At 39.5% G+C, this 14,398-nt stretch overlaps 1 protein-coding gene across 1 annotated transcript in view; it reads right to left on the minus strand.

The window, feature by feature from the left end:
* LOC101851041 overlaps nt 1-14,398 on the minus strand; it is a gene marked incomplete at its 5' end in the record, with an annotated part of 43,384 nt that overhangs the window by 17,314 nt on the left and 11,672 nt on the right. The window contains 4 exon segments of the mRNA XM_035969904.1: nt 213-422; nt 5,117-5,140; nt 7,883-8,047; nt 8,836-8,911. Coding sequence (XP_035825797.1) covers nt 213-422; nt 5,117-5,140; nt 7,883-8,047; nt 8,836-8,911 — 475 coding nt within the window.

Here is a 14,398-nt window from a genome sequence, read left to right on the forward strand (position 1 = left end):
GGGCAGGGGATGTTTGGGGCTGAACTAGACAGGAAGGTAGGGCTCTCTCCGTCTTTTCTCAGCTGCCGTCTCCATTCTTTCTTTCTGACGCGACTTTCTTCGAATTTGGCACACGCACATTCACACACACACATGCACACACACACACCCACAAACACAGACACACACACACCGACAAAACACACACTGACAACCACACACTCCCGACTCACCCCCGTGCGACAGAACACTCTTGAAGGGCTCCACCGCGCGCAGGTCTATGTTGAACTCTGACCCCGACACCGACACCCGCTTCCAGCGCGGCCCGCCGCCCTCAGCGCCTCCCTCAGCGCCGGCGCCACTGCCACCCTCCGCACGCCCTGACGCCGACGCCTCGGCGATGGCCTCCGCTGACAGCCGCTGGGACTGAATGGGCGTGTCGTCTGATGGGGACACACAGAGATGGAGGTACAGTTATAGACTACATAACATATACATGACATATATAAGTATAAAATGGGTGTGTTTTTGTGTTTATTTAACCATTTATACGTATATACACACACATATATATATACACATATATATATACTCACACATATATATACACACAAACACATATATACATACATACATATATATATATATATTTAAATAAAAAATTTTTTTGGAAATGTTTTATGGCGGTCGCCACTGCATAAGGTCATATGAGCCCGCGGGACACACTAAACATTTTCCGTTGGTAGGAAAGTTCGAAATTTGCCCAGGTGGCGGCCGAAGCCTACTTTTACTGATTTTGGACCACCAAGGGATCTTTAATCTGCACAACTTGCACACGGGACCTCCGAGATTTTTCGCCTTTGTCCAAGATGGAGCCAAGGAGTAGCAGTAGAAAGGCTGTAGAAAGAGTCAAGAGCCCAGAGGAGGGGGCAAAGGAGGTGAGGGGGTGGGGGCAGAAAGTGGAGATGAAAGCAGACAACAGAACATTGTTAGAGAGCAGGAAAGGAGATGAAAGGAGACAATTTTAGAGAACCAAAATTTCCATCGCTATCCAGATTCAAACCCGTGACCTATTGAATGAGAGGCGACCACCTTGACCTGTAGGCCATGAGAGCCCCTATATATATATATATATATATATATATATATATATATATATATATATAAAAATAATAGACAGATAATATATATCTCATAATCTCATATATAAAATGGGTCTGTATTTATTTATTTATTAATTAATTTTTAAAAAACCATTTATTAGAATTCATACCAGGGATGTCTGTAAGACAACCCTTTTTCTCCTCGATAATGGGTGTCCGGCCATCTTGGAAATTCCAACCATATTTAATAATTTGTTCCAGAATTGTTTGAGTAAAGAGAAGCACATCGACACAACAATGACCATTCAGTGCAAGGGAAAAAAGCAAGATAGACAGACAGAAACAAAAATGAGGGAAAGAAAAGAAGTAGGACCCCTGTTTGTTTGAATAAAGAGAAACACATCGACACAATAATGGTCATTTAGTGCTGGGGGAAAAGTAAGACAGACAGACAGAAACAACAGAGGGAAAGTAAAGAAGTGGGACCTACCAGTGGCACCCTCCGACCACCCACTAAGCAAGACAGACAGACAGACAGAAACAACAGAGGAAAAGTAAAAAAGTGGGACCTACCAGTGGCACCCTCCAACCACCCGCTTAGAGCAGGGTAAAAAGTAAGAGAGAAAGAAACCCAACAGAGGGAAATAAAAGAAGTAGGACCGTAGTTTGTTGGAGTAAAGAGAAGCACATCGACACAACAACGACCATTCAGTGCGGAGAAGAAGCAAGACAGATAGACAGACACAACAGACGGAAAAGAAAGAAGTATGACCTACCAGTGGCACCCTCCAACCACCCGTGACCTACCAGTGGCCCTCTCCAACCACCCGTGACTTACCAGTGGCACCCTCCAACCACCCTCACCATACAAAAAAAATTACAACACTGTCATGGTTTTTTCTAGTGTTTTAGTAGGTGTTTTACGGCACTTGCAACACAATTAGGTCATCTACGTGCTGAAGATTAGAGGTGTTACAAGAGAGAGAGTAACAAACACAAAAAAGGAAGGAGGAGAGATAAAGACGATAGATGTTTGATAGGAAAGAAGGAGCAGACCACACCAGAGCACCCGCCAACATTCTCAAGATGCACCAAACTGTACACAACACCATGCCAAGGCAGCCAGGAGGGATAGACACAAACAACAACCAACAAACTGGTAGCTTCACTTGGTTAACCAGGAGGGATACACGCAAACAATGACCGATAAACTGGAAGCTTCACTTGGTTAACCAGGAAGGATATACATAAACAACAACCAATAAACTAAAACAATGACCACTAACCAGGTAACTTCACATGGTTAACCAGGAAGAATATTCACAAACAACAACCATAAAACTGGAAGCATCACTTGGTCATCCAGGAAGGATATACACAAACAATGACCAATAAACGAAAACACTGACCAGTAATTTGGTAACTTCACATGGTTGACCAGAAACAATATTCACAAACAACAACCAATAAACTGATAGCTTCACTTGGATAACCAGGAAGAATAAAAACAAACAACAACCAATAAACCGGAAGCTTCATATAGTCAACCAGGAAGGATATACACAAACAATGACCAATAAACAGGTAGCTTCACTGCCCTATCGACAAAGGGTGTTGTCTAAGTCAATTTCGATTGTCTTAGTTTTAGTAAGAGTTTTACAGCACTTGCAACACAACAAGGTCAAAAGTGCAGAGGAATAGATTAGGTGTTACAAGAGAGTAACATGCACAAAAAAGAAGGAGGGGAGATAAGGATGACAGATGTTTGATGGGAAAGAAGGAGCAAACCACGCCAGAGCACCCGCCAACCACCCACAATTTCGATGGTACTTGACGAAACATACTTCAGAAGACCCTACCATTTTGACGCCAGTCGTTAGTTTTAAAAGTTTTTAGTAAAAGTTTTACGGCATTCGCAACATAAGAAAGTTACATTTCCTGAAGATTACGGGTGTCAATTGAGAGTAACAATCAAATAAAAGAAATAGAAATGAAGACGATAATATGATAGATGTTTGATAGGTCGAAAGAAGGAGCAAAACCACACCAGAGCATCCGCCAACCACCCATGACGTGTGTCTAAGTCTAAGCACGCCAGGTTCTCATTGTTCAGCGGTTTGTCAAACTCACATCAAGCAACCATGCACAGTTGACAACTTGGGGAAAACCTAAAAACAGAATCTATCCACATGATAGGTCAAACTGTCTGCACACACATTGTGACACATATACATTCTGGGAGTTATTTTTAAAAAAAAAACAATTATATATATATATATATATATATATATCCAGTATTGTAAAATGTTCAGAGGAGCCCAATCCCCCCCCCCCCCCCATCTTTCCCTCTTTTAAAAAAAAGTCTTAGTAAGAGTATTACGGTACTTGCAACACAATAAGGTCATAAAGAGTGACGAAGATTAGAGGTGTTACAAGAGAGTAACAAACACAAAATAGAAGGAGGAGAGATAAGGACGATAGATGTGTTTGATAGGAAAGAACGAGCAAACCAGATCAGAGCACCCACCAACCATCTTTCCCTCACAACAGCGTGTCGTTTAATATTTCTTCAAAACACTGTTCCCGCCTTATCTATTAAAACATACATACCAGACTACGGCAGATATTATGTGCCATGTTTTAAACTATTTGGTGGAATCGATAACTCAGATTTGTCCAAAAATGAAAAAAAAAAACCCCGTTCAAAGAGGCTTTTTATCATCAAATAAATAATGGTAAAATTTGCCAAGCCTGTATTTTTACTTGTGACTGCCAGGGAATTTTTGTTTTTATTTTACTGTCAAAAGATAAGATATAATAGAACAGAGAAAATAAAAGGCTAGTTGCATTTTGGCTCTACTCTTGAGTAATAATATTTTGCTAGAGCAATGACAATATGAAACTGTCATCTATATATACTAAATTTGTGAAAGTTCGTAACTTTGGTCGCCTAAAATTTCTGAACCACATAACTGTCAAATTTGAAAAAATCAACGGTGGTTCAGAATCATTTAAAGGGTGCACAGTTTTATTAAGGAGTCTGAAGTCAATGTAGTTCAATTTTCACGTTTTCATTATAGTTTCATTTAGATTTAATCTTAAGAAAGTCTGTCTTCTAAGACGCCATTGTAAACAAGTGAGGCTTCTGTTCAGAAGCAGTGCACACTGATTCCACAATGACTTGACGATCGATTCTTTTTTAGTCCGTTCATCGAACGAGTACTAATTAGTTAAAGATAAAAATTCCAGCAAGTTTTCTGCATTCTATACATTCAAGCTATTCAAAGTATACTACCAACAAAAGATCTCTCCAACTGACTTGTGGCTTCGCTCACATGATTATTCCCAAATCCGGTCTAAGGAGTTTAGAGTTTTTCCACAGCATCAGCAGATCCAAGAGGAGCAATACTACAAAACATTTAGTGCATATCGTCGCTGCCGCAAGCAATGAATTTAAGTCCAACTTTTTGACAATTTTCAAATTTTACACACCGTCACAAAGCTTTATCTAAGATGCACCTTTCAACGTCACCAAAATGCAGTTTAATGCTATATGGTCAAGGCTAACACTTTTCTTGCTTTTCACAATTCCTGACAGGAAAAACACCACAAAAACCTTTTTTCCCCGTCTCTAGAGTAAAAAGTACCCCAAATGAACTTAAACACAATGCGTGCAACAACGACGATAATTATTTTCTGATACGAAAACGGACTCCCCTACTCAGACCCTCAAAAATGTACAACTAACATATACCTTTTTTACATACTGGTTGGCAGTCATGAATATTAAAACACTTTGCGGTCACTTGGCGCAATATTGAGACAGTGAAAATTATCCATTCCTGTCACCCGTGCGCCAGGCTCAAGAAGTTCGTTGTTGCAGTCACTTTACTGGCTGGGTGACCAGATGGGTGTGGGGTAGTTTGTACTACCGGCTGTGCAGTGACCGCAAAGTGTTCAGGCATACGGGACAACATCCATGCTATCTACACACCGTGCAAAAACAAAAAAACAAAACAGCCATCTTTATTTACCGACGCCTTGCAGGAGTTTTCTCTCTGTAATAGGATAAACAACGGTCACCTTAGTCGCTCGCCGAGAGTGAAGTCTTTTGTTTTAGTAAGAACTTACAGCATGCATCAGAATACCACAGAGTTTCAATCAGAACTCTGATACCATTGAGTTTCAATCAGAATACTATTGAGTTTCAATCAGAATACCATTGAGTTACAATCAGAATACCACTGAGTTTCAATCAGAGAATACCATTGAGTTTCAATCAGAGTACCATTGAGTTTCAATCAGAGAATACCAATGAGTTCCAATCAGAACTCTGATACCATTGAGTTTCAATCAGAGTACCATTGAGTTTCAATCAGAGAATACCAATGAGTTCCAATCAGAACTCTGATACCATTGAGTTTCAATCAGAGTACCATTGAGTTTCAATCAGAGAATACCAATGAGCTCCAATCAGAACTCTGATACCATTGAGTTTCAATCAGAGTACCATTGAGTTTCAATCAGAGAATACCAATGAGTTCCAATCAGAACTCTGATACCATTGAGTTTCAATCAGAGTACCATTGAGTTTCAATCAGAGAATACCAATGAGTTTCAATCAGAATACCATTGAGTTACAATCAGAATACCACTGAGTTTCAATCAGAATACCATTGAGTTACAATCAGAATATCATTGAGTTTCAATAAGAGAATACCACTGAGTTTCAATCAGAATACCATTGAGTTACAATCAGAATACTGAGTACATATCCAGCTTAACATTCTTATTCATTATTGCATATATTAATTACTGTTCATTTATATTATGCATGTGACCATAAGCCTGTTTGTGAGTGTAAGCATACCACGCGTGTGTGCATGTTTGTGTGCGTGTGTGTCTCTGTGTGCGCATGTTTGTGTGCGTGTGTCTCTGTGTGTGCGTGTGTCTCTGTGTGTGTGTGTGTGTCTCTGAGTGTGCAAACACACACACACACACAACTAGGTCACATGAGCGTTGAAGATTAGAGGTGTTACAAGAGAGTAACAAACATAAAAGAGAAAGAAGGAGGAGAGATACGGAGGATAGATGTTTGATAGGATAGAAGGAGCAAACCACACCACAGCACCCGCCAACCACCCGCAGACCAATGTTATAGTCAGTTGGTTTTTACACATCCATCGACACAATTTAGACAACTCAGGAGGCGGGCTTCAAACCTTACCTGTCGCGACCACACCGAACTGAAAGGGACACAAAATATCCCAACACAAGGACCATGACCCTTGATAAAAATCCCCCCCCCCCTCCCCCGAAATTACAATAAAAGTTTTAGTAAGAGTTTTACGGCATTTGCATCACAATAAGGTCATATAAGTGCAGAAGATTAGAGGTGTTACTAGAGAGTAACAAATACAAAAAAGGAGGGGAGATAAGGACGATAGATGTTTGGTAGGACAGAAGGAGCAAACCACACCAGAGCACCCGCCAACCACCCACACTCCAAAATTGAACCCATGTCTCCTGTGTGGGAAAGCAAAGCACTTAATCACTACACCAAGGACACTGGTCCGGTGAGTTGTTTTTTAGTTTGGTTTTAGTACAGGTTTTACAGCTCTCGCAACTGTATAAGGTCGTATGAGCGCCAAGGGTGGATGTCAACAGAGAGGTCCAAATGGGGAATCAGACTTACTCTGCTCACCTCTCTAGCCTCAAAAGCACAAAGTCTGCTTCGACCATCAAGGCACCCCGGAAATAGCGGGTCACAAGAGTGACAAACATACAAAAGAAGTAGAGGAAAAATGACGATAAAAAGAATGAGGAAAGAAAAAGCAGCAGTTCCCCCTATGTTGTTCTGGCACAGTATGAGCATGACTTTGATAAATCAGCCCATTTGCAATTCTACTGTGCAATAAGAACACGTTAATATCCCCCCTTTGGGAATGGCCTAAAGACAACTTCAGTCAGTAGCATTGCCCTGGGGGGGTAAAATTTCTCCCCACTCGGAAATCGAACCCACGTCTACTGTGTGCGACAGCAAAGCACTTAACCATTATACCACAGACACAGGTCCAGTGAGTTGTGGACAAGGAAAATATGAGAAGTGAGACGCAATAATTGTGTTGTGTTGGTGTGCTTATATGTGACTGGGCTCCTGGAATTCGTTTGTTTGAGTAAAGAGAAGCACATTGACACAATAACGGTCATTTAGTGCTGAGGAAATGGAAGACAGACAGACAAACAGACAGACAGAAGAAACCGAGGGAAAGTAAAGAAGTAAAACCTACCACTGGTGCCCTCCAACTACCCGCTTAACACTTTCGAGTGACCAAAAACCAAACCCGGTTATTTATTTCGTTTTAGGAAAAGTTTTACGGCACTTTCAGCACAATAAAGTCTTACTATGACCTGTAAGTTCCGAACATTAAAAAGTGTTACAAGCGAGTAAAAGACACAAAAAAGAAGTAGGAGAGATAAGGACAATTAATGTTTGATAGGAGAGAAGGAGAAAACCACATCAGAGCACTTGCCAACCACCCACCGACAGAAATCAAGTGGGGAGAAGGGGGGGTGGGGGGGTGGGGCGGGAGAAGAGCGAGGCAGGCAGGTGAAAAAGATATAAAAGAAGTTGCACATTCTAGTGACACCCTACAACCACCCACCCAACACCTTGAAAAGTTTTTTGTTCAAAAAAGGAACGGCTGTAACACTTGATGGAAAAAAACCCAACCCCGAACAACCCCCGCCCCCCCCCCCTCCCCCCAAACAAATCCCACGAGACGCGGAAGCTAACTTACTCTCCCACTCCAGGTCACCAATCTCGCTGTCATTGTCGACATCTTCATCGTCATCATCATCCACATTATCCTCATAGTCATCGTCATCATCATCATCATCGTTGTCAATTCCGAAACAGGAGTCGGGCACAATTTTCTTTCTCAGGGAATCTTGAGTGCTTGAATCTTCAATACAGAAAATACAATTTTAAAACTTTGCAACAAAACTGAAACGAATGTTACTTTCACATAGACACAGTTCAGTGTTCAGTCTAGACCACTGTGTTTTGAACTTAGACAAAAAAAAGGGAATCTCAGGGAATCTTGAGCGCTTGAATCTTCAATACAGAAAATACAATTTTAAAACTTTGCAACAAAACTGAGACGAATGTTACTTTCACATAGACACAGTTCAGTGTTCAGTCTAGACCACTGTGTTTTGAACTTAGAAAAAAAAAAGGGAATCTCAGGGAATCTTGAGTGCTTGAATCTTCAATACAGAAAATACAATTTTAAAAATTTGCAACAAAACTGAGACGAATGTTACTTTCACATAGACACAGTTCAGTGTTCAGTCTAGACCAATGTGTTTTGAACTTAGAAAAAAAAAAGGGGGGTGGGGTGTGGATGAGACATAAATATGTACACACATAAATACATGCATAAATACATACATAAATACACAATATTACACAAATACAGAACAGTTTACGTTATTGGCTGCGACTGTGATTGGGGCCACATTCACTAACTGATTTTGGACCACTAACTGATTTTGGACCAATAACCAATTTTGGACCACTAACTGATTTGGGACCAATAACCAATTTTGGAACACTAACCAATTTTGGAACACTAACCAATTTTGGAACACTAGATCCAACTGATTTTGGAACACTAACCAATTTTGGACAACTAGATCTAACTGGTTTTGGACCACTAACCAATTTTGGACCATGACCACTTTCACTTACCCATCTGGGCCATATCAGGCCGCCCGGCCACATCCGTGATGGAGTCGTCTTGCCACTCATCTTGAAACTCTGCACCCTGTGTAGTGGGCGACAATAAAAAAAATAAAAACCATCAAAATGAGTCAGTTTAAGATGATAGGACGATACTTTACTAGAACATCTAATCTGACACATTTCAGACTATCTCCAATGAGGCGGAGTATATGTGTGTGCACCCAGAGAAAGGTACCAGAAGTCACCCCAGACTGTTTCGAGCTACAGGCTGATAATGACGAAAATCACTTTTTTGACCAAAATGTGTTTCCATAAAAAAATGAAAGATCCAACATTGTACAAGATCCAAGATCTTACAATGTACTCAAAATGTGTTATTTTGAATTATTTGGAGGGAAGGGTATAATAAAAACAAACAATGAAAACTGCTTTTAAAAGGTGTTAAAATCTTTTGTTGAAGTACGTTTTCTCTTCCCTGCTATGTTTTACCATTGAATTCCATTCATATTGATGTCAACTTAATGCCAAATTGGAAATGAATTTTCCACGAACAAGTACATTTCAAAAATCGTCTTTTTTTAGTTCGTACGTCTTCTCACGTTTGTATTATAACTTAAAAGCTCATTTTCTCACAATTATATTTTTATGCCCTACCTCGCAAAATATGCAATATCTCAAAAACTACACTTGAGATATATATATATATATATATATATATATATATATATATATATATATATATATATATATATATATATATATATATAAAAAAATAAAAAACCACTGTGTTCAGCATTGAATTTCGTATACGGTACAACGCTTAACTCAAAATGGTCAAAATCCGACTTTTGGTACCTTTCTTGAAGCACATACACATATTATGCTCAACTGTTATAAGAACAAGAACTTTTTGGGGTTCTTTTTTTATAGTAGAGGGTTTTACGGCGCTCGCAACTGCATAAAGTCATATGAGCGCGGAGGGGTGGGTGGCAACAGAGAAGTCCTTACAGGGAATCAGACTTAGACTGCTCACCTCTCTAGCTTCAACAGCACAAGGTCTGCTTCGACTATCAAGGCACCCCGGAAATAGCGGGTCACAAGAGAGTGACAAACATACAAAAGAAGTTGAGGGAAAAATGACAATAGTAAGGATTAGGAAAGAAAAAGCAGCAGTTTCCTGTTGTAGATCAGGCACAGTTATGAGCGTGACATGATGAATCAGCTCATTTACAATTCTACTGTGCTTGAAAGAGAAATGTCCCCCCCTTTGGGTATGGCCTAAAGACACTTCAGTCTGTGGCACTGCCCCGGGGGGTAGTACCTTTCTTTAAATACACTCACATATGCTCAACAGTCATAAACAAGAGTTTGAGTTATTAAAGCAAAATAGAAATATCAATGTAATGCGCACTGAGCAGTTTTTAGAAAATGGAAATGTGCAGCATAAAAGCTATTTATCATTATTATTATTATTATTTTTATTATTATTATTATTATCATAAAGAAGGAGGAAAGATAAGGACGATTGATGTTTTCATAGGAAAGAAGGAGTAGACCACACCAAAGCAGCGGCCAACCACCCACTCTTTTAATTGCTCTATTTAAAAAATAAAAGAGCTTTTTCATTTAAATATACCCATGGGTGGTTGGCGGGTGCTCTCGTGTGGTTCGCTCCTTCTTTCAATTCTTTGCAAACATCTATAGTCCTCATCCCCCCCCCCCCTCCTTATCTTATTATGATAAATCTCAAGTAACACCTCTTATCTTCGGTACTTATGTGACCTAATTGTAACACAAATGCCTTAAAACTCTAACAAAAACTAAAACAAAATCAAACACAAAACAAAAAATCCAACAACCCCCCCCCCCCCCAAAAAAAAAGGAAAAAACATCAGTATATAAAAAGCTACATTCAGTACATTCAGTATTCAGCTTGGGATGCTTCAAATTTTCTCTTTCAACACAGCATTTCCAGCATGCCCAATACATATTATAAAACGTGCGTTGGATAAACGGTTTTGCGTCTATTAATTGCAAATGTTTAATTGTTAGTGGGTTAAGCCACGAGCCACATCTAGTCATGAAACCGCGCGGGGGGTGGGGGGGGGGGGGGGGCGGTTGTGCTGAGCTGAAGCAGGTACACAGAGCAATCACAATCAAGATGGAAATATCGGTACAAAGATGCAGAGAAAAAAACAAACCAACCAAACTTGAAAACCAGACGACATAGCCCAAACAGAACATGAGAAGTGACTTTCAGTTTTAGTTTGGGAAAATTATGGAAATATAAATCTGAAAATTATGGAAATATAAATTAGAAAATTATGGAGTCATAAATATAAAAATAAAATTTAAACATAACAACAAAACCTTGAGAACCAACCAACATAATCTTAAAAAAAAAACGAGGAGTGACTTCAGTTTTAGTTTGGGGAAAGTCTTCAGTTTTTGTAACAGTTTTACAGCACTTGCAACACAATTCGGTCATAATATAAGTGCCAAAGATTATAGAGGTGTTACAAGAGAGTTTTTTAGTTTTAGTAGAGGTTTTACGGTGCTCGCAACTGCATAAGGTCTTATGAGCGCCAGAAGATCAGAGGTGTTACAAGAGAGTAACAAACATAAAAAAGAAGAAGGGGAGATAAGGACGATAGATGTTTGACAGGAAAGAAGAAGCCAACCACACCAGAGCACCCGCCAACCACCCACTACAGGAGAGTAGCAAACACAAAACAGAAGGAGGAGAGATAAAGACAATAGATGTTTGATAGAGGAAAGAAGGAGCAAATCACACCAAAGCATCCGCCAACCACCCATGGAGTGATTTCCCGTTAAGTTGGGGGAAAAGAAGAGCAGAGTGCTGTCAACACATATTATTTGTCTGTCCCTAGCCACCTCCTTTATTTATGACTACAGCTAATTTAAAAAAAAAAACTAGAAAAAAAAGGAATAACCAAAAGGTGCACACATATAATGATATATAATACATAGAGGAATCACAGTCGAACCTGCCACAATGACCACCTGTCCAAGAGACAATCCCCTGTACAATTGACCACTCCACACTCACCCACTGGAATTTTTAAATATATATGTACGTGAGGCATCGTGGTGAAATCGGGCGCTCTTCAACATAAAGGAATCGAAGAAACTGGCATTTTTTGTCTTCTCATTGATCCATCTTTCTTGAATTTTTTTTTTAAGGCTCAACACCTTTTATGTCTATTCAAAACACACTGAGGTGTAGACATTACTGAGAAAAATGGGTTACTGGCACAAAAAATGTAAATTCACAGTTTCAAAAGACTCTCAAGCTTTGCAAGTAGCCAACTTCGGAGGCCATTTTCTTGCTAACTTTCGCTCTGAAACCAGGTGACCCCCACCTCCTTCAATTCCAAATATCTTGACTTCTATTCAAGAAAGATAAGCAAGCGACTTCTATTCAAGAAAGATAACTAATTGACTTCTATTTAAGAAAGATAAGTAATTGACTTTTATTCAAGAAAGATAACTAATTGACTTCTATTTAAGAAAAATAAGTAATTGACTTCTATTTAAGAAAAATAAGTAATTGACTTCTATTTAAGAAAAATAGGTAATTGACTTCTATTTAAGAAAGATAAGTGATTGACTTCTATTTAAGAAAAACAAGTAATTGACTTCTATTTAAGAAAGATAACTAATTGACTTCTATTTAAGAAAAATAAGTAATTGACTTCTATTCAAGAAAGATAAGTAATTGACTTTTATTCAAGAAAGATAACTAATTGACTTCTATTTAAGAAAAATAAGTAATTGACTTCTATTCAAGAAAGATAAGTAATTTTCTCATCGAAAGCAAGACCAATGGACAAGCTTTAAGAAGACACCAATAACCCCATATGCCCAAAAACTGACGAGCGCCCGATTCCACTGTGTCCTGCCACTTAAACAGTACATGTAAAACACGAATTGGTCCAACACAGAAGACTCGAAACCATACATCCGTCAAACTGTGCCCGTGACCCAGTTTTTCTTCTCTCCTTTATCTTTGCCAGATATCCCTCGAACTACGGATCCCTCGGACTACCAAGGCGGGTCCTGACGAGTTTGAGCTCTCCGAGTTATAATATATATGTGAGGCAGCGTGGTGAAATCAGGCGCTGGTCAAAAATAAGGAAATCAAAGAAAAAGGCAATTTTCTTCCCATATAGCAATTTTTGTCGTCAAAATAATGAAATCGATAATATCGCCATTTTCCCTCTAGTTTGACAATTTAAAAATAATCTTTGTTTTTTTGGCTCAACACCTTTTATGTTCATTCAAAAGCCTATTTCTGTGCGGATTTACTGAAAAACGTTGATTAAAGGCACAAACAATGTAAACTTACAGAAGCTTTGGAAGACACTAAACTTCGGCAACCATTTTCTCTCTTATTTTACCTCTGAAAACAAGTGACCCCCATCTCCTTCTATCCAAAATATCTCAACTTCTATTAAAGATAGATGGATAACTTTTTCATTGAGAGCAAAACAAATGAACAAGCTTAAAGATGATACCAAAAACTTCAAATGTCCCAAAAATTGACGAGCCCCTGAATGCCACTGCACCATGTCACATCATAAAGACACTGTCCAAGAAAACCATCAGTGTAAAATGACAACTTTTCTCCTTGACAAAAGGTGGCCATCTTAAACAGGTTCCACTGTATATTCAGTGAAAAGTGTACGCTACATGGTAAAAAGGGAGCGGGGGGAAAGGGGGGTGGGGGTGAAAGAGGAATCTTTAAAAAAAAGCAATGTGCTCACAGAACCATAGGATTGAGTGCAGGAATATATGGGGAAAGCTAGCGAGTGTTTTTGTTTTTGTGTTTTGGAGGAGGGGGGGGGGGAGGTTTTAGTTTAGTTTTAGTAGAGGTTTTACGGCGCTCGCAACCGCATAAGGTCATATGAGAGCCAGAAGATTAGAGGTGTTACAAGAGAGTAAAAAACATAAAAAAAGAAGAAGGGGAGATATGGACGATAAATGTTTGATAGGACTGAAGAAGCAGGCCACACCAGAGCACCCACCAACCATCTACTATAGACAGTTTGATGAAACTTGGTGTTGCAAGGTAGGAGAGAGAAGACAGACACATGTAGGGGAGGTTTTGGGTTTAGACAGTGAACGATCTTGTCAGTTTGATAGTGTTTGAGCGCGTGAAATCCACAGCTTGCACTGTATGCTTCCGTGGAAGCCGAGAATGTTTCTGAGTGCTCCCAGAGGGTCTGCTGGGGTAATAATGGTTGTAAAGCGCATAGAGCATGCTCCTGAGCATGGATGACCTGACCATCAATGATTTATTTATAGAGGCACCAGCCATCCATGTCAAGGTGCTGTTTTAGCCAAGAAATGTCCAATGACCATCAATGATTTATTTATAGAGGCACCAGCCATCCATGTCAAGGTGCTGTTTTAGCCTACTCTTGAGCATGGATATGCGCTATATAAAGGCAATTATTATTATTATTATTATTATTATTATTGGCCCTCTATACCTCTGGGTTACACACAGAAATTCCCCCCTGTGTGGGATCTGTCCTTATTTTGG

Source organism: Aplysia californica, unplaced genomic scaffold (genome assembly GCF_000002075.1).
Source record: "Aplysia californica isolate F4 #8 unplaced genomic scaffold, AplCal3.0 scaffold00194, whole genome shotgun sequence".
Lineage (NCBI taxonomy): Eukaryota > Metazoa > Mollusca > Gastropoda > Aplysiida > Aplysiidae > Aplysia > Aplysia californica.